General features: G+C 40.5%; 1 protein-coding gene across 4 annotated transcripts in view; it reads right to left on the bottom strand.

The window, feature by feature from the left end:
* Positions 1-20,267, bottom strand: part of LOC121083016 (amyloid beta precursor protein) — a 229,415-nt gene that overhangs the window by 61,551 nt on the left and 147,597 nt on the right. For all 4 annotated transcript variants that reach the window (XM_040582851.1, XM_040582852.1, XM_040582854.1 and 1 more), the window contains 3 exons: positions 11,176-11,309; positions 2,507-2,581; positions 1,270-1,428 (listed from right to left, as the gene is read on the bottom strand). In XM_040582851.1, coding sequence (XP_040438785.1) covers positions 1,270-1,428; positions 2,507-2,581; positions 11,176-11,309 — 368 coding nt within the window. The remainder of the gene's footprint in view (positions 1-1,269; positions 1,429-2,506; positions 2,582-11,175; positions 11,310-20,267) is intronic.

Genomic DNA, 20,267 nt, shown 5'->3' with positions numbered 1-20,267 from the left:
ATGTGATCTGCAGCGAGTCTTTGCACTCACCTCACTCTCAGTTCTGCACCACAGACTCCAGTTTCCTAAAGGAAACTGCATCCCAGCCTGTAACTAACCGGTAATGCGTCCAAGCTCTTCACTATACTCACCACAGTCAGGGTTTACAATATGCATCTTGCACTTTAAACAGACAACATCCTCTACCAATTTAATACAGACTAACTTCATTTTCCACAAATTACTATGTTGCAAAATACAGATTAACTCCTACAACTACTCTGAAGTCACTCCGTAACAATTTTACCTAAGTAAAAGATTTTCCTTTTACTTGGCACACACAGTAAAAACAAGAGAGTTTTGCACCACTGAGTGGAGAACAAAATTTGGTGATCATGAAGAACTAAGACCATGATCACTTCCATGCTCACTGAATATGCAGGTTTCTCTGCAGAAGGAAATCCACTTAGAACATGTAATTTTACCAGGTTAGCCATATTGATATAATTTCCTGTGAGGACAAATCCAGGATCTAACGGCTACATCTTACACTGCTGACCCCAAAGTCTTTTAGTAATGTAATGTTTTTTCCATCTAGGAAGTGTTCAAGAGGCGAGAGGTATATAAAACATTTGACTGTCTTCCCGCAGTGTTTGTGCAGATTCCCTTCTTCTGGAGGTCACAGACCAGTTATTTTGGTATTGAATACAAACATCACAGATATGGAGTCATTAAAAATTCCATTCAATCCACATTCTGAACTTAGTTTTTACACCCACGGATAGCCATCACATCTAACAGAGACAACTTTGCATTGCTAGCATGCTATCTTCACACCATCCACCAATCCTCACAAGATCCTTCACCAAACATTTCAACAAAGAAAACAGAAAATCACAACCACCCTCATCCTTAAGCTCCATTTTGACACGAAGTATCCTACTCTGCATCACTTGGAGGGATGCTTCATTATCGTTTTGCAGGATCTGTGAATAGCTACAATTTCTGACAACCAAATCACTTCCATATTATTTATTTAAGTATCTTTACGTATGTATGTATCTATCTATAGGTATGTACGGGGAGTGTGTGCTTGTGCCTACATTTATGCACACACAAAGTCTAAACTTTTAATTTTCTAACTAGCTGACTACTGTAGTAGCTTTTGCACAGGGAACACGCTCACTGTTACATAGCTGGACTGCACCTGGGCACACATTCTTTTTTCCTGGGATGACTACGGTACAGGCATTTTGACACAGCTGACAGAGCTTGTGGTATTGCACTTACCCTGGGTGGGACAGTCTGCAGGGCTGTGATATAGTTCTCCAGAGCAATGCGGCGACGGTCATTCAGCATGGCTTCCACCCGTGCCATATGAGTCTCCACCAGCTGTTGTCTTTCATTCGCTGCTTCTTGTTCCAGTGATTCTACTTTCTCCTGGAAATGCTGAAAACAGGAACAGTGAAGACATCTTCAGAGACCAGTGGCCATAAACACCTCTGCCCACAAATCACCAAAATCTCGCCCCATGTCAGTACAGCTTGGCTCCCAGGAACTGGGCACTGAGCACACCTTCCACTGATTTCAAGTGGGAACAGCAGATGCCCTGTATTCCTGAACACCTGGTCATAATTTATTAATCTAACAAAATATTCCTGACATGTTCAGCACTACCACCAGTGAATCCTTCATTTGCCCCCGAGACAGTGGTTCAGCGCTAAAGACTGTGCCTAGAGATGGGAGGAGTTCACAAGCACATGTCCCCTGCCATCAGGAACCATCGATGTGACTTCAACGAGCAAATTACATTGAGGGGGTGGGGGTGTTCCAACCCGATCAGTCACCGTTTCTTATAAACTGGCCACCAGGAAGAAAAACTGAGCCAAACTTATTCCAATGAAGGAAAAGACTGACTGGGTAAAATGTACTGAGAGCAAAGCTGTGGAATCTAATACGCAAAGCAATCTGGTTCTGAACTTTACCTTTTTACAGTTCTGCATCGAAAACATTCCAGCAGTACTGAATAATACCGGCACAGTGGGATTCAAGGAGTGTCTGGCTCGTCAGAATTTTTGAATTATAGTATAATTTTGGATAAAATGATTTTTGGCTGAGGATTTCTTTCAGATAAAACCGATGGTGATTCCTTCCTTAAATCACATTTTTCCATCTCTGCTTCGAGCTTAGGTCCGGCAGCTTTTATTAGTTGATCATGGCCTAGATTTTGAAAGGGGCCCATGGGAACTGAGTTCTCAGTTCTTATGGAAGGCAAATCTACATTCAATCAAAATTCTACCCCTCCATGAAGTCATGAGCAATGTCCTGCACAACTGTTCCAGGGACTGGCTGCAAAGTACAGAGACACCCAGCAGACACTAAGAGCTGGAAACAAAAATAGCAACAGCAAGAGCAGAGAATAACATTAATCCCCACAGACGTAGGTTTTAAAACTTATTACACCCAGCATCCTTGTATTTCATCTGTGGTCCCAGTTAGTTAAGGTTGTGGCTGCATTTTCCTTTACCTGGATAACAGCTTTCTTGTCAGCCTTCGGCAAGTTCTTTGCTTGGCGTTCTGCCTCTTCCCACTCTCTCATGACCTAACGAACAAAACAAGGAGCATGACTTTTGTACTCTCCTCTCGTCTCAGGGCTTAGCAAGAACCAAGCACTGCAGCTCCCACAGTCATCTTTTTAAATTCCTCTCTTCCTCTTATCTCTATTAAAAAAAGCAGTTACAACATTTAACAAAGGTAGGATCCTGTCATCAAATTAAACAAAAACAGTACTTCTTTGTCTGAACATCATGCTAACCTCTCACAACTCCACTGTGAAGCAACACAGCCATTAACCAGCCCTCAAGTGACAGAGGTGGAGGTCTCTGTGGGTGAAAACACCAACCTCTTTTCATCTCAAACAGAAAGGAAACTGCTTCCATCTATTTTATGCCCTTGGTCAAAATGAGTGAATTCCAACTTGTTCTAATTGATGCTTCTTTTGGTACCACAAAAACGTTCAGATGCATTCGGACTACACTGCTGGCCTTCGAGTAGGACAGATCAAGAATTACATGCAATTTGTACTATTTTATCCAGAAATAGGTGTCCAACACATCAAGTACAGAATGTATTTATATCTCAAGTATGATGCTGACAGAAAAATTATGTAGGAGAACTTTCAGTACCATTCCTTTCAGCAACATGAGAGGCTACCTCCTCCTGTAACAAAGGGCAGCATTTCAATAGTCAGGGAATGAGCTACTCTTTAACTTGCTGTCATAACATCTGAAACCTTCTTGTGTCTTTACTTAGGGACTTCATTCATTCCACACCGAGACAGCAATCTCCTCTGATATCACATTTTATGCAGGAACAATTGCTCTCATCAAATGCAGTACACACAAGTGACTTGTTTAGTTGCAGGATTAGTACAATGTCCTAAGAAAACAGAAGAAACCTAGAAGAAATTACTCAAAATGTGAATTTCCTTTCTTACCTTTCTCATACACTTTCATATTACTTAATAGAAATAGTCAAACACTCCCTTTCTAAAGGGGATTTTAGAAAAGCTCACAGTCTGCATGCATGACTGAAATTTTACCAAGACCAATACCAAAGGCAGGACAAATTAGACCTGCTGTGTCTCATGTCTGAAACTTGAGCCTCCACCACTCAGATCCTAACTCAGGCTCCCCAGATTTCCCATATGCTGGACACTGCTAATCAGGCTCCTTGATGGACAGACTGTAGAGCACTGGTGGTGCCTCAAGGTACCTGGCTGAGCCTGTGACTTTAAAAAATAATAATCAACAAACCAAACCTGGGATCAAAGGAGACTTTTACAAGTCCCAGTCCTTAAAATCTAATACCCCCTCAGTTCTATACATGGTTGTAGACCCTAATGATTAACTAGCCTGCGGACACCTGCACTCAAGTTTGACTCAATGTATGGGATTTTGTTGTCAAGCAGTCATCTTCCTTTTGACCCAAAGCCTGGGAATGTGTTTCAAGACACCAATGAACCTGTCATAGTAAAAACAGATCAACTTAGTATCAATGAAATTATTTATCTGTAAGAGATTTTGGCCTCAGTAACAGCCCAAGAGAGTGGAAACATGTATTTTGGGAAGTTAATGTGGTGCTGAGAACTTTGAAGTGGGAAACTGCTTTGTCTGCTTCTGGGTTTCAGCAGGGGTATGGTTACACAGCAGTTGTAAACACAAAGACCTGAAGTCAAGTACTTTGCAATCACAGTCTTAACCTCACTGTGCTTTTTTACTGGGAACTGTAAGCTGAAACTTAAGTCCCAGGAATTGTACTACAACCTACATAAAGTGGCAGCCTAAAAGTACCTCTTCAGTTTACATTATCTTCTTATCAGACAAATACACATTGGTTTGCAAATTGTAGCCAAGCTCTAAGGAGGCAGGAAACCAAAACTGCAAGGACACATGAAAATTCATCTGCAAGGGGCTGTAGTAGGAGCTGAGGACAGAGAACACAATGCGCAGCGTACCGAAGTTACAGGTTGCCCCACCACCAGCTACCTTCCCCAGTACTTTGGCAGGGGAGATTTTACCACTTCTCTGACAATGCAGGACTAGAGGACACGAACTGACACTACAATTTAGAGCACCGTGATGTGTTCTGGAAAAAAAACAACTTACTAATGCTCAGAGTGCTGCTGCGTATTAAATGCACATTAAGTATTCATCTCTTAATTGGATGCTTAGGTCGTATGACCGTAGTGACCAAGAAAACTACATTCATGTACACAGGCAGTACCTTTCTATAGACCTGACATGCCACTGGTGCCAGGATGTGAATGTTACACATGACTCAGAAATTATGGCATTAATTCAAGTTATAAACTATGATGATGTGTTCAAGATTGAGCACTGGCCTAGGTTAGCAACTTGATGATTTTCTTCTCCCTCCTCTCCTTTTATGTCTTTAAATCACATCTCTGATATCTTCCTAATACTCTTTTTCACTCTGAATGAGCAGTTGATGGGTTTTCAGAACAGTTTTCTTGCCACCTTTATCCCTCAAACCAACCCTCTGCTAATCCATATGATGAAAACAAGTATTGTGGGTAATGTGATAAGGAGACCTTTGGATAGACCAGGTCTCTCTGCCTGTTTTATTTCTCTAAACCTTTTAAGGCATGGAAGGCAGGATGACAAACTGACAGCCTACACAGCTAGTTGGGAGGGATGTAAATTTCAGAGTTCAGCTCTGGTGCAACAAGAGCGAACAGCCTGTGAAAAAACCCAGAATGACACGGCTGCTTTCGACAAACAACATAAAGATTGCTGTGCTTTGAGTGCTGATTTTTGCAACTGAGAAGACTTCAATAGCTGAAAGCATTTCCATGTGTATGCTAACTAACTGAAGATACAGCTATCTATGGGCAGCCATTCTATCACCCAGAGAAAACTTCTCTTCTCACCGAAGGTCATCACTTTAGAGAATTACGAATGACTAAGAAATATGCTGTAGCACTCCGTAGGAAACCGAAGAGCAAGACAGGGAAAAAACAATCCCCCAGATACGCATGTGCAGAAAAAGGCTGAACTTGGTCTCTATGTGCTAAAAAACCCTATTCTCCTTCTTTGACAACACAGACCTATCAAAGCCATACAGATTTACAGTTCTTCAAGGCCTGGCGGCTTTGTTCAGGGAAAATCACAACTTTGGTTGAGATTTAAGAAGCAAGCCATTTCAAAGTTGAACCTCTCCAGAACTCAGGACTTTGTGCCTGCCTGACTCCTTTTGAAATCGGGCTGCAGGGGACACCAAGAGGGAAAAAGGAAGTATGGAACATAGCATCACTCCTAATAATGAATGACAAGTACAAAAACCTCATTATATTGAAAAGAGCAGAATTTACTCCCATTTTTACACTGGGGCACCGAAGCATATCTGCAAGAGAAGAATTTAAGAGAGACATTTGGGTTACAGGAATCAGACCAGCAGAGGTGCTTGCCTGAAGGTTTGCTTAGTTAGAAGGTCGGTTGTGCCAGTAAGATGCCTACATTTGTCATGGGCTTTTGTGCCTCACTTAAGTCTTGAGCCTTTTTCTGGTAATAACATCATTAAACCTCTCCAAAGAGCCCTGACTGTAACTGAGGGGGGTATTCCTACTAACCTGACAGTCAAGTTTCATGGAAGAAAATAGCCTCCCCACACACAATAATAGAGATGGTGGGATCTAGGGAATACAGGGACCAGTATTATGAATGCCTTTGTCACGGGTGCAGACAGTGGGACTGGATGCACCCTCAGCAAGTTTGCGGATGACACCAAGCTGAGTGATGTGGTTGATACTCTTAAGAGGGACCTTGACAGGCTTGGGAGGTGGGCCTGTGCAAACTTCATGAAGTTCAACAAGACCAGGTGCGAGGTCCTGCACATGGGTTAGGGCAATCCCAAGCACTGATACAGGCTGGACAGAGAATGGATTGAGAGCAGCCCTGAGGAGAAAGAATTGGGGCTACTGGCGGATGAAAAACTGAACATGAGCCGGTAACACGCGCTCATAGCCCAGAAAGCCAACTGTATCCTGGGCTACATGAAAAGAAGAGTAACCAGCAGACTGGAGGTGGTTCTCCCCCTCTACTCCACGTTCATCAGACCCCACCTGCAGTACTGTGTTCAGCTCCGGGGCCCCCAACAGAAGCAGGACATGGACCTGACAGAGTGAGTCCAGAGAAGGGCCACAAAGATGATCAGAGGGCTGGGGCACCTCTCCTGTGAAGGCAGGCTGAAAGAGTTGGGGTTGTTTAGCCTGGAGAAGAGAAGGCTCTGGGAAGACCTTACAGCAGCCTTCTGGTACCTAAAGGGGGCCTACAAGAAAGCTGGGGAGGGGCTTTTTACAAGGGCATGTAGCATTAGGACAAGGGCTATTGGTTGTGACCTGCAAGAAGGTAAATTTAGATTAGCTATTGGGTAGAAAGTCTTTACAGTGCAGGTGGTGAGACACTGGAACAGGCTGCCCAGAGAAGCTGTGGGTGCCCCGTCCCTGGAAGTGTTCAAGGTCAGTCTGGGTGGGGTTAGAATTGGATGATCTTTAACGTCCCTTCCAACCCACACTGTTCTATAATTCTACGGTGCCACTGGCACTAAGAATCAGCTGGGGACCTCTCCAGTATGTTGGAACTAGTTGCATGCAATGATCCAAAAAAACCCTTGAACACCACACCAACTCTGTTCGGGCTGGTTGAGGACTGCAGTACTTTCAGATGATTTCTTTGGAAATGAACTTCCAAGATGCAAGACTATGCTATGAGACAGGCTATCATTAAGTTCCTATCATAAGTACTGTACATGCTATGATTCCTAAAATACTGTAAACAGCCAGAGGAAGAGTAAATTTAAGACACAAGGATGTCACAAGATGTTTGAGGAGAGAAATGTATAAATATACCGCTCCCTTGAGTAAAGGTTCAATATCTGGTTCTGCCAGGTTATTTAGCAGTAAGTATTTAAACGAGGGAGCTGTACAGGAGTTAACAAACTGGAAAGAGGAAGAAGTAAAGGGGAATTGTACCAAAACAGGAAACAAGAACCACAGCATCCTGCAGTTTGTTAGCATAATCTCTCCCTGTTAGACGTCAGAGAATAATGAACGTGTAAAGGTTACACATGCATTGCTGCATGGCTACCCTGTTTGCATGGGAATATAGCTTTGTTGTCATTTGGAGCTGCATTAATAATTATTGGGAAAAGCTTAAAATTGTATGCCAATGTAATTCTCTTTACAGTACTGCCTAGGAAAGTTTAGAAGCCTTGTTGATCCAGGTGCAGTGCAGATGTAAAGGCAGAAAAACTTTGATGGCCTGTAGCCTAAAGGGACAGACACTTAAGAGCAGAAGCGATTAACCATTCTGAACCATAGGGGTGTCAGGTTATCGTACAGAAAGACCACATACTCCCATAGCAAGAGAGTTTTAGGGGCTGTGAACTATGAACCAACACAACCACTGACAGAAGCTGGGTCTCTGCCTGTGTGAATGTCTTCATGCAAGAATAAAAAAATCAAGTTGTCAGAATTTCATGGTAAACAAAGGGAAGCCTCAGAAAGAGGATACACAGAATACTTGCATCTGCCCTGATGTTTTGATCAAAATATTTAATTTTAATTTAATTTTTTAAGTGATAAACTTCCTTACTCCTTAGATGATTACATTTTATGTGAACTAGAATGCATCTGATTTTTTTATTAGTTAACTGGCTGTTGCTAAGTGTGCATCAAATCAAATACTGTTTTAAAACTTGCTGCTTTATTAAATAAAAGAAATATCCGTATTTTGTGAACAAACCAATTCATTTCAGATTATGACACTTACCAAGATTGAAGAACGATGTGATCATTTTCCTGAAACCACTGACCATTTCCTCTTTTTTCAACAGAATAAAAATGGGCATTCTTACTGCATTATAATCGCCCCCCCCAAAAATAAAACCCAAACTATGTCTAGTGCAGCTGAAGAACTTAGCTAGTGACTCACTTGTTAACTTTTTGAAAAGAAAAACATCGACAGCAAAAGCTTACCGAGTTTATCTATTTAGCAATATTTTTAACATTACAAGTAACAGCTTCAAAGTAATTTTTAATTAATATACATTAAGAACATATCTTAAACATATTTTAAAGAAAATAAAAAACACAATTTTAAAATAAATTGCCAGAAAAGGAGACCTGTGGTATGGAACTAAAACATATCAGAGTTCACATGAGGGAACACAGAATGGTAAAGTAGCTGGCTTTTTATACTTCTCTGTAAGATCTTCGGTTTTTAAAATATTTGAAATTTTAACTGGGAGAGGTTAGGTTCAATAGTGTATAAAAATTACGCATAGAAGGGAAAACTAAGTTTTAAAAATTTTGCTCTCTTCTTCAAAACTCTGCAGGGGTCCTGTATACTTCAAGACATACGTACTTTAAGTTGTGATTTCATAAGCAGCTTAAGCAAATTAAAGACCAAAGGTCTTTCTTTCTTGATGTACTTATCGTGCTGCTGTTTCCCAGGTCTGATTTAGCTTGCTGAAGTGGCCAGAGTTGGTTATTTCACTTTTTTTTGGAAGAGTGACACTGCAGTGAGATGAGGGAGCTGACCTGCCTCACCTCGCAGCTGTACGCTCATTAGCACTGACAGAAAGGATGGCTGGGAACGTGCTAACGAGGGCAGAACACGCAGCATCACCAGCGTGATGTGCTAAAAAGGGCAGAACACATGGCAGCACCAGTGTGATCTTCAGTCAAACCCCTGAACCACGGCCTTCATTTGTGAGGTTGCCCCAAACGTGCATGGCAAAATGTGCAGCGCGTTTACCCAGAAGTTTTCCGATGCTACAGTTCAGTGCTTTTCCCGGGTAATTTTGCTGGCCTCAAGCACTGATGTGTTGTACGTTCTCTCTGTATGACATTTTCTGGGTGCCACTGCATCTCATTAGTTTTTCCACAAACCATAAGCTTTGCAGAAAACAAAATACACAGTTCACCCGAATACTGCCCTTAATTACTAAGCTTAACCTTTACTTACTGGGATTTTGGAGACAAACCTGAAACTGCAGTGAGAATCTGAGGACTGCTCCCGGGAAACGTGCCCTTTACACTGACTGTCCTTCACTTTGAGGAAATCTGCTCCTACAGCATTTTTTAGAACAAGGCTGTTTCAAAGGGAGGAAATAACCAGCAGCCGTCCACATGCCTAGCTGGGGCAGGATCTCTCTCCTCCATCGTTCCAAGCTGGCCCTTCCCAAACACAGAGAGGCACACAGAGATTTGTTAGGGAGAGGACTGGGATGAGCCGCTCCCTAGGCAGGAGTGCAGCACACTGCTGCCTTGCCAGCCATTGCTCACCACGCTCCCAGCTCACCCCATGGCTTCATGCTGGCTCTGAGCCAGGTGCTGCACGCACCCACGCTCAGCAACACTCACACCTCGCCCACTGGTTGTTTTAATGAAGTTGTTAACTTTCCAGAGGATGGGAAATGATACCACTTTAAAAAAGCATTACATTGGTACTATTTTCTCTCTTCATGAAGGAGACAGCTTGTTTGGGCTACAATGCTTGTCAAGCAAAGGAAGAAGAGGAGCACATGTTTTTCCATCTATTAAATGTAATATTCTCCGCATCTCATTTGCACTGATCAGATGACTGCTTCAGGTAAGATGCCCTGCTCCATTTATTAGAGAAGTGCCAGGCATAGCTACAGTGCCAGTAGACGGGGACTTATTCGAAGAGCTTAACTTCAGGCTTACTCAAACATTTCAGCACAGAGCTAAAGGTTAATGTGTCAAGTAATACACAGGAACACTAAAAATGCAACCGAGGAACAAAGTTACAATGAAAAACTACAGTAAAATAGCTACATAGATATATGGAGTGCATCTGAATAATACTACATTATTTTTTCTGTTTTTAAAAAAATATGCACCACAGGCTTTCCTTTAAACCTCTTGTATTTTTAATTTGTTAGCGCAGAACTGTGACAATTTTTTCATTTTTTAATTGGCATTGCTATTATAAACCTTATTTCTGAGACAGTGGATAGCTCATCCCTGTTTATAATTCCATGGGATTATAAACAGTGTACAGTTTCAGGCTACACAAATCTTTTTGGTTAAAGGAAATAAAAAAGTTGATTCAGTTGGATTTCGGTTCAGTTCCAAAGCAGTGATTTTTGCCCTTTTCTTCAGCTTTAGATGCATTTCATGTTACCTTGAGGCTCAAGATCATTACAGGAACATAGGTGGTCTATATTACCCCAGGACATGGCCATGTATGTGTACAAACAGAGAACGAAGCTAATCACAAGCAATCTCTATCAGCTGCTGCAAAGGATGGATGACTAATACAGTGATCAAGATCTTTACTTCGAAACAAGAATAATCTCAAAACCCAGATAGTCTTCCACACAGAAGGCAGTGATTTTTAACCCTTTTTTTTCTTTCTCCTTTTTACCAGCACAAGTAACTGTAGCGACTTACAGTTGCAGCTGTGACCCAACAGCAAAAGTTATGTCCCAGCCAGCTGAATTTCTAGACAGGGTCAGAAAGGCAGTAAATGGTGTATTTACAGCACTGTAACCAGGCAGGGCAGTGGGCTGAAGCTTTGGGAAATATGACCATTGTATGACTTGACAGACAAAACTCCCACATTCAAGAATAAAGAAATTTCCCCTTACCTGAGACATCCTTTCACGGTGCTTAGCTTCAAGTCTCTCCTTGGCTTTCTGGAAATGGGCATGTTCATTCTCGTCTCCAGGTGTCTCCAAGTATTTGTCAACAGCATCAGGAGTGCTAGCAGCTGTGGTAGGGACTGAGGTAAAATTTTGAGATGGGGAGAGGCAAGGGAGAGAGGAAGAAAATCAGAATTTCTACTTTAGTATAGGTAAAGTTTAGTCAGACCCAGCAGGCAATATCTGCTCTAAATTCCACTGGAATAAAGCCATTCATTTAACCTCAGAGAGATACAAAAACATAGTTTAGGTGGTTATGTTACACACAGAAAACACATCTAAATATACAAGGATTTCACCCCTGCCCCATTTTATAAACCAGGAGAAACTCCTCAGAGTGAACAAAGCAATGTTATTCAAACAGGCTAGAAACTGTTGCCAAAAAAATATTCTAAGGAAAAGGTGCCTGGCAATGACTAAAATACATGAGCTAAAGAAAGTCCCTGGCAAAGTTACATGCTTTGTGTATTAGTTTATTTTTCAAAGGTAAATTGTAACACATGAGTGCCAATGTAAATACGTTTTAAAGCACCTAAGGACCCCACAGTACTCTAATGAAATACCTCAAATCCTTCCCTTAGTGACAGCTTGGCCTCACAGACATTTACTTTATTAGCAGCAGCTTTGATTAAGAAAACCACTCATGGATGCTGGAAATAATCAGCAAGCTTGCACTAATCGCTAGCTATTTCTGTTGGATAACCAGGTGATACCTATCACACTGGTGGTGGAAAGATTTGCATTTGGGGTAATACAAGCAAAGTGAGCAACAGTTCCCTCTCTACACAGTGACAGCCAGCAACCCTACATTAACTCGAGTAACATTTCTGTGCTAGGGCCACACAGCAATTTAAAAAACTATCCAATGATGATCAACTATTCCATTTCAACTACATTGTCCCTAAATACTTTATTACATAATTAGTTTAATTTCCCTGGTCACACTTAGTACAACAACTGCAAAGTTAAGTTTAAAAATTCTGACAAATTAACAAAGACCGTACAACTGGTTCTGCAGGATATTTTTTTAGAAAATGTGTTTGACTACATGTACTATAGTTCACTTACAGAGGCAATACATTTCAGTACATAGACTAATACAAGTACAGAAAAACCCAGGATCCTCACATCCTAAATATTTCTCGATGACTTTAACAAAAGCAAACTTTAATCTGATCATGAGACTAAGTAACTAACATCCAATATTTATTTATGACTACTTCCCCCAACACACCTATGCTAAATCATTAAAAAAAGGTTTTGGAAAATCATCAGTTAGTACGTGTTAATCTCAAGGCAATACATCCTCAAATTTTAAGAAAAACTTAACCTGAAATCCAACCTTTTCCTCCAATTTTCCCCTAGATGTATAACCCCAAAAGCAAAACAAGATTTCAAAAAACAAACAAAGTTTTTGTGGTTGGCTTCATTTGAGGTATCTCTACATATTCTCTGCAACAGGCATAAATGGTTTTGGCTGCTGTTGGTATAAACTGCACAATGGATTTTTTTAAGTTACTGGATCAAAGGGAAGGCCTTGCTTGTCTCCACACAAACAAACAAAAATCTAAAAGCAAAAAAAAAATATCCAATTCAGAAGTCATAGGCAGTGCAAATGATCACTCCTCCCACTGTTTTTAGATTTGTTTCATAAATATTTAATTACAAGTTTACATTTTGTGAAATTGTGAACTTTGTTACTGAAGTACTGTAGCAATCAAACAGGAACAAATAAGCTTCCTGACAAGTCACAAAAATCACAGAAATAGAATGCTACTCAGTATTTTCAGTGCTTACTCTCACAACTTCAGGCAATTTAAAGTCTGTGATACTGTTACGAAAGCATAAAAATTCTCTTTCTTTTTAAACTCTTAATGACAACAACCTGTCTTCAATGTTAATGTGGTTTGTGCTGGGGTGGTGGCTGCTGGAAAGGCTACAGCCAGCGTAAACAAATCCCCAAAACAAATCACCCAAAGCTCGGACTGACTGAAAACATTTCTGTAATGTTCAGAAGCATTCCTAAATATCTTTGCCTTTTAATCTCTCATGGACCAATTAATTTCATCTTCATCTTTCCTGAAGCTGCAGTTAAGCGTAGTACATTTCAGTCCCATTTAGAAAAAGAAAATTTTATTTCAAACCAGGAAGGAATTTACGAGTGGCAGCCTGAGCAAAGGCCATCCCTTCCAGGCTCCCCTTTCCCGACAGGGGCTCACCAAACACCCCCAGCCAAAAGCAGTGAGTACCACACTGTTTAACTAACCTTGCTGGATTTTCCTTCCATGACTAATTGCTTTTCTTTTTCTTTTTTTTTTTTTTTTTCTTATTCCCCAAAACTTGATGATATGGTCTGGCAATGTGTTCCACAGTTTTATCAGGCTCTGTGAGAAGAGGATTCCCCTCTGCCTACCCCTTCCTCTCACTGCCTCTGCAGGACACAGCAGGGTTTAGTATGGGAAGACGAAATGGGGGGCAGCTCTAGCACATTTGACATCCTTCTCCATCTTTTACAGGTTATTTTTTTTTTTTTTAAACTAAAGTCTGTACAAATGTGAGTGGAAAGAAGTGCTGATCTAAATAACTACCAACAAATTATGCAAATTTAACCTTTAATTTATTGAACAGGGAAAAAGGTCACCAGCATTTGCACCGAGATCAGTTAAGCCACCTGCACATTCAAGGTCTGATTTTCAAAAGCTCCCATCTCACATGTGCGGCCTTTACAACCCAGATTTTCAAACAACATGCCTGCTTCTACCAGGATGCTTGCTGGTGTGTTTCTGAACAGGTAAGAGTGCCTGGTGCTGAGGATGTAAGAGCACCGAGTCCCCTCTAAAGCTGCACAAAACCCAATCAAAGCAGCGACAAGGCGGATCTGGATGCCTTTGATGGCCAGGCTGTGCCCAGGAGCATGGGAAAGGCTGTGAGGAGCACACTCACAGCTGACCACAACCTGCTCTTTCAAGCTAACGCTAAAAAAGGCAATGCTAATGAAGAATGGTTAAGAAGCCCCATCAGTTACACTCATCCGCCAGGCAGCGGACTACTAATTTGATTTAGAAAATCTCTACTGGGAAAAGATTTCTGACAACAGCTTTATCGGAAAGAAGCAACTGAGGTCTGGTGGTTGGAGAACAAAGCTAGGCAGAAATAAGTCTGGAAATCCAGACCAGAAATAAGCCACCCACTTTCAGTAATAAGTGCAATTAAGTATTTGAACAACTTATGCACAGATATGCTGATTGGCCCCCAAACATCCTTGAAAACATCCTGCTTTGGCATCTCCTTCTGAAATCCAGCCAGTGAACAGGTGTGAAAATAAGGGGTAAAATGGCTGTTTTCTCCCTCCCAGCTTGCTGCTGGCACCGGTCCATGCCCAGCGCATGTCAGAGCTGGCTGCGCCTGCGCAAAGCCAGCCCTAAGGACTCAGCCTACCTACCGCTCCTGGGACATTTACTTGGCTGCTTGTGGCTGAAGAGTCCAAAACATGGACTAACAGAGCCTATAAAGACAAGTACGGCCTTCTGTCAGAAAAAATACATGCATGTTGGTACTGACTTAAAGAAAAAAAGTCCCCTGTACAGTAATGGTGGTACACTCAGGGATCACATCTGAAACAGCAACAGTTCTGAGGCTTGGCGTCTCCACCTTCCATGTTCAGTCTCTTAGCTTCCAAAATTTTGTTAAACTAGATGAATGCTCCTAAAGTGGATTAAAAAGCATGTTGTTTAAAAATGTCTACTAGTTTAACTGAATGAGATTCCAGGCACAGGTGATGTGAAGAGACTTAACAGATGAAAGAGAACCCAGTGTTCCAGAGGGATGGTCTTTCCTTTCTTAATAGTTGGGTTATCTCATTGACTTTATTACCCATCAAGGCTCAAATACTTTGTCATAAAAGATTGCATTCAGTTTCTGTAATATTTCATAACTTGCATTAACAGTCAAAGAATAATTACAGGTCAGTGTAGCAACCTTGGTCTGAAAATATAATTAAGTGTACTGACATAGAGAAATCACATGTTTAGAAGTTACATTCCTTCTTCAACTTTACTTGCAAAGACTGATCCTATCTTCCTTTGATAGGCTGTAATTTAAATAGTTGGTATGGCATCAAAACAACAGGCAGCTTAGTAAATCCCTCACAGAGACTTCTTGGTAAGCAAAAAACCCCACATACCATACTCATATTATTCCTTATCTATTGCCTTAACTGAAGTTGATACTTGGCATCTAAACTACATTTAAGTTAGATTTTCTCATATAAGAATTCTTCTGTGTAAGAACTTCCTGACCATGCATAGCTAGAAATTGGCAATCATGCTTTCACTGCATCTCCATCAGTGCAACCTCCATCTCACCAGCCCCAACAAATGCAATTTTGCCTTGCTCATATCCGTCCATTTGACACTCCCCTCAGCCTTTAATTGCTCAGATCAATCCCCTTGGAGTTCTTTTATTCATTGTATGCTTGGGAGGAGGTCCCCAAAACAAACTTTTCTCAAGCATCTTTGCAATACTCTGCTTCAAGTTCATTCTCTTTGGATTTGTCACCATAAGTTTAAATATTTATGAGGGAAAAACCCCATTAAATTCTTTACTTTTTACATCAAATGAAAATAAATACAAGACAGAAGTATTCTCTTGAGCATGCCTTCTCCCAAGATGGTAAACAAGAGTTATCAAGTTCCACAGAGGGAAAATCAAACCAAACCAATAACAAAATAAAAAACCCCAATAAAACAAAACAACCCCCCCCCCCCCCAAAGAGAACTGTGATTAGATCCAACAAAACAAATTACAGCAAAAACAGTGTCTACTGTAACACAATACATTAATAAAATTTACAGTGCTTGAAATTATCAATGGTCAAAATCTTGTATATGAAAACATTTGTATAATTTTCCTTTTGAATCCTAAACTGCACTCAGTTGCTTATGAAAAGTCCCAGTCCAACACTAGCTCCAGGTGTGGTTCAAGGGTGAAATGTAAGTGTGAATTTGTATTGATGAAGAAACTGTGGAAACAGAAATTAGTCACTTGCATCCACTAAGGGCAATAGTCAAAATAAAAAATTTAAATAGATGATACTAGAACTCATCCTGTCACTTCTCCTAGGCACTGAATGGTAAGTGCTAAGCACTCACAATAAGTGAAGAACTGCATAAGTGTGTTTTTCTTAAGATTTCATCTACGCTATTCAAATTTGGCCTCAGCTTCACCAAGATGCAAAATTCACCCACTTTTCATGCCAGAGAAAATAAAATTCAGCAGATACGGGCAATTCATGCTGGAGATGGTGGGAGAGGGACACATTTATCAAGTAAAGTCTTGAGAGGTAATGTCCCCTTTACTGCTAATTTGGGAAGCAGTAAGACAACTGAATATAAAGAGCCTTTGTGATGAAGCAACAGGTTGTCCCAGTGTGACTGGCTTAGTGAATTTGTATAACAACTTGAGTTTTTTATGAATTCAAATAAAAGATTTTGTACTTATTACATGAAATGCTTTCTTGCAACATCACTACTTACAAAGGCAGATTTTTAGAATTTAAAGTGTTAGAATTTAAAATACAGAAGCCTCGTGCTATCTCCTGTAGTACTGTGACAGATTAGTATTGTAGCTAGTTGCTGTGATTAATATTTTCCAGCACTAAAGGCACTGTCAAAAAAAACCAAACAAAAAGCATTCCTGGCATGAAGCAACTTGCAAGCCCTGCTGCTTTTATAGGCAGATGGCTGCCAACCCCCCCATAAAGCTCACAAGCAGTGAAAGGGCAGTATCACCCAGTCCAGGTGAACCTGCTCTAGACATGGCCTGACTTCCATCTTTGAGCCTCCTACTTGACCTGAAGCTCACAGAGTCTCTGAAATTGTACAGATAAAACAAGCAATCACCTGTTAAATGAAACAAATGATTAAAATGTGCTACCTAACTAAAAACTGAGTATACTTTACCATTCTGCTTAGAACGCACTACAGGTTTTTAATGCCTTAGACATGCTCTGGAAGTTGGCATGCAAGTTTAGCTGCCAAAACATTTCACTTCAAGCTACCTAGGCTGGTACCAAGATCCCAAACAAGGAACAAATGGATAAAGGAAATCACTGACAATCAGAGTATTAAAAAAGTACATACTGCTATTGGCAGGAACTCCGAACAGAAATTAAACTAGATACTGCAAAAAGCTCTATGACATGAATTTCCCCCTCACTGAAAAGCATGACCTGGAAATACATTAAGAGCCATCTCATCAGTTATCAGCGACAGAGGGATACTGATCTGCATGCAAGCTGAAGTCAGCCTCTATAAAAAGCAGTAAGAGTGGGTCCCCCATACTGGTCTTGTCCACAATATTTTAATCTGTATTTAAGAGGGTGTGAAATCCCACATATATTATGAAATTGTAGCTTTTAGTATGTTCCTTTTCGTATGTTCCATTTGAAATTGAAATAAAGTATGTCACTTAAACATCACCAAAAGATCTAGCAAGTCTGTAAGTTTACAACATTTAGTCTAGAGAAGAAATACTGTTCTAAAATCACCCAGAAATCTGTGATTGTGCTCTAAAATGATAAAAAAATAAAACAATGCATGTTAACATTTAACCTTACAACTAGGTTTCCAGGCTTTATGTAAGGAAGGAGGCAACTGACACCACTGAATCCTGTTGGCTACATCTGTTGTTAGCTGCAGGAGTTCAGTGCGATGATAGCCCCCCTATCTTATAAAAGACATTTTAATTATATGTCAGAGTTTTCAAAAACTGACTGTGCCACCAGAGTAGAGTTGACTCCTGGTTTAGATGCAGAACAAACGAAAACACGGCAGCATGAATTCCACTCTGCCCTGAACAGGTCACACTGCAGCTGCAGGAGCTGCGGGGAGAGCCGTCTTCTATACCACAGCTGACAGATAAAGCCCATTTCAGACAATGAATTTTCCCAGCTTTGAAGCTCCTTTTGTCCCCAAATTAAGACTTGAACATTAACATAATTTCAAAATAGTTCTTGTTAAAAAAATAAATATATTTTCTATAGATTTAAGGATGTTTAACAAGCAACAATTAAGAGAGTGAAAAAACCTGTACAATAGATTATTCTTCAGTATCACAATAAGACAGAAATCATTCTTTCGATAATGGCAATTTATCATCTTCTGCTTATTCTTGTCAATACATAACCATTCTGAGGTCATTAAATCTGAATTAACTGCCTGATAGAACCTAATGACTTCCAAGGAGCCATTATGGCCAGTCACACAGTAGAAGTTTGAGTCCCTATATTGAATAGAAACTGTAGACAGTATTGAACACCCTTATTAAAAATCAACAGAGAGCAAGTATGTGGTCTGGCACGCTGAAGGAATTGGTAACAAGATCCTTGAAGCTTTCTACTTCTAGGACAATTATATAGCAATTCCCATGTAGCTGGATGATGAATGAAAAAATTCGACAGTTAGCTCCTACCTAATAGACAAATCATTTTTGTCACACCTCACAGCATCGATCAGATTTGTGGATAGCAAAAAGAGTCTAACGCCCTGCATGACAGGACAGACCCACTTTTTCAGATCAAGGCAAAGAGACTTCAGAAAGGAAGCAGAATAAAAAATCTTGGGTTTTTTTTCTTTTCTGTAGACAATGTGTTCAGGTATTAGTATTCAGTATTCATACTTTCAGTATTCGTAGTATACAAGTACTTGTGACAACAGAACATCCTCAGGTTTTGGTTCAGTCCAATTTCAATGTATTATGAGAAAACCAAACTCATATTGCACCCTTTCATCCTTTGCCCACTATTCAAGAGAAACCCAACTGCTGTCCGTAAAAACTAATTTGTCCTGCAAAGCAAACCACAGCTAGACAAAGGAAAGATGTGCTTTTAGCATCCATCTTGTCTCCTGCCTAAGAGAGGCTCACTGTTTTTTTATAGGACACAAGTGAGCAACAATAACATGAGCTATTTGAGATAACTCATATTGGAGAGAAAAAGAATAAAGAATGAAGTAAATAACCATGGCAGGGTGCAGGGGTATGGTGACAGTTTATTAAATTGATTACTACTTAGGAAAAAGCCTTTGTCTTTAATTAGGGATCCCTTAACTTGGACGGTGAGCTCAGGGAGCACAAGGACAACCTTAATAAGCAGGTGGTGTTTGTCTTGAGCCCCCTGAACAAGCAAGATATGAGCAGGAACATTCAGACAATAAATATTTTGTGCAGCTGTGGCATGATGGTAACTCCACCACACTTGGGCATCTGGCCAATGTCCCTGGCATGCGTGAACCTTGTGAATCATGAGATATTGCATGCCTGCACTTAGCCTAAACTTAAAATGCATACACTGTGTAAACTATTTTGTTTTCTCACTGAGTATAAAGGCGAGCAAGATCTGGGACTGGGCCAGAAGCCTCACCTACGGGTGGACACGCCACATAGGAATTTTCCCAGTTACCAAGAAGCATGGTGCCAGCTGCAATGAGGCTTCCCAGCCAAAGTGTGGGCCTGGATAAGGTCTTAATTGGCGATGTATCCTTTTCTTAGTCTCTGTAACACTTTGCAGTAATGATCTGATGCTTTGTTCCTATTGGTCTTTTATCCTATTGTGCATAATAACTAGTATTGTTACCTTTTATCATACTGCATGCTATTTTTCCTTTATAGTGTAATATAATAAACTGCATTTATTATATTTGATTTGGAATTCATTTTTGCTTGGTATCCAGTCAATCAGCAAAAGAGGGGGAAGGTGCAAAGAAGATTAAACAGAAAGACTAAGTTAAGGGTGAAGGGGCAGGGGTGAAGACAGGACAAAACAGGGGTGGCCTAGATGGAAACTCTTCTCCAGTTTTTCTTTTTTTCTGTGGGATTCAGGTGAGGGTGGTATCTGCACTACAGCCAGGTAAAAAAAGCCAAGCAACTAATTCAGCAACATTAGAAGGGTATCAAAACCAAGATCTCACTTAAGTGCTAGAACATAATGTATTCAGCACTTTAAATATTTTTCATTACCATTTCTATTCAGCAAAATGATG

This window comes from Falco naumanni, chromosome 2, assembly GCF_017639655.2.
Source record: "Falco naumanni isolate bFalNau1 chromosome 2, bFalNau1.pat, whole genome shotgun sequence".
Lineage (NCBI taxonomy): Eukaryota > Metazoa > Chordata > Aves > Falconiformes > Falconidae > Falco > Falco naumanni.
Note: the sequence above shows the minus strand (reverse complement) of the source record. Positions and strands in the feature narration are given on the sequence as shown.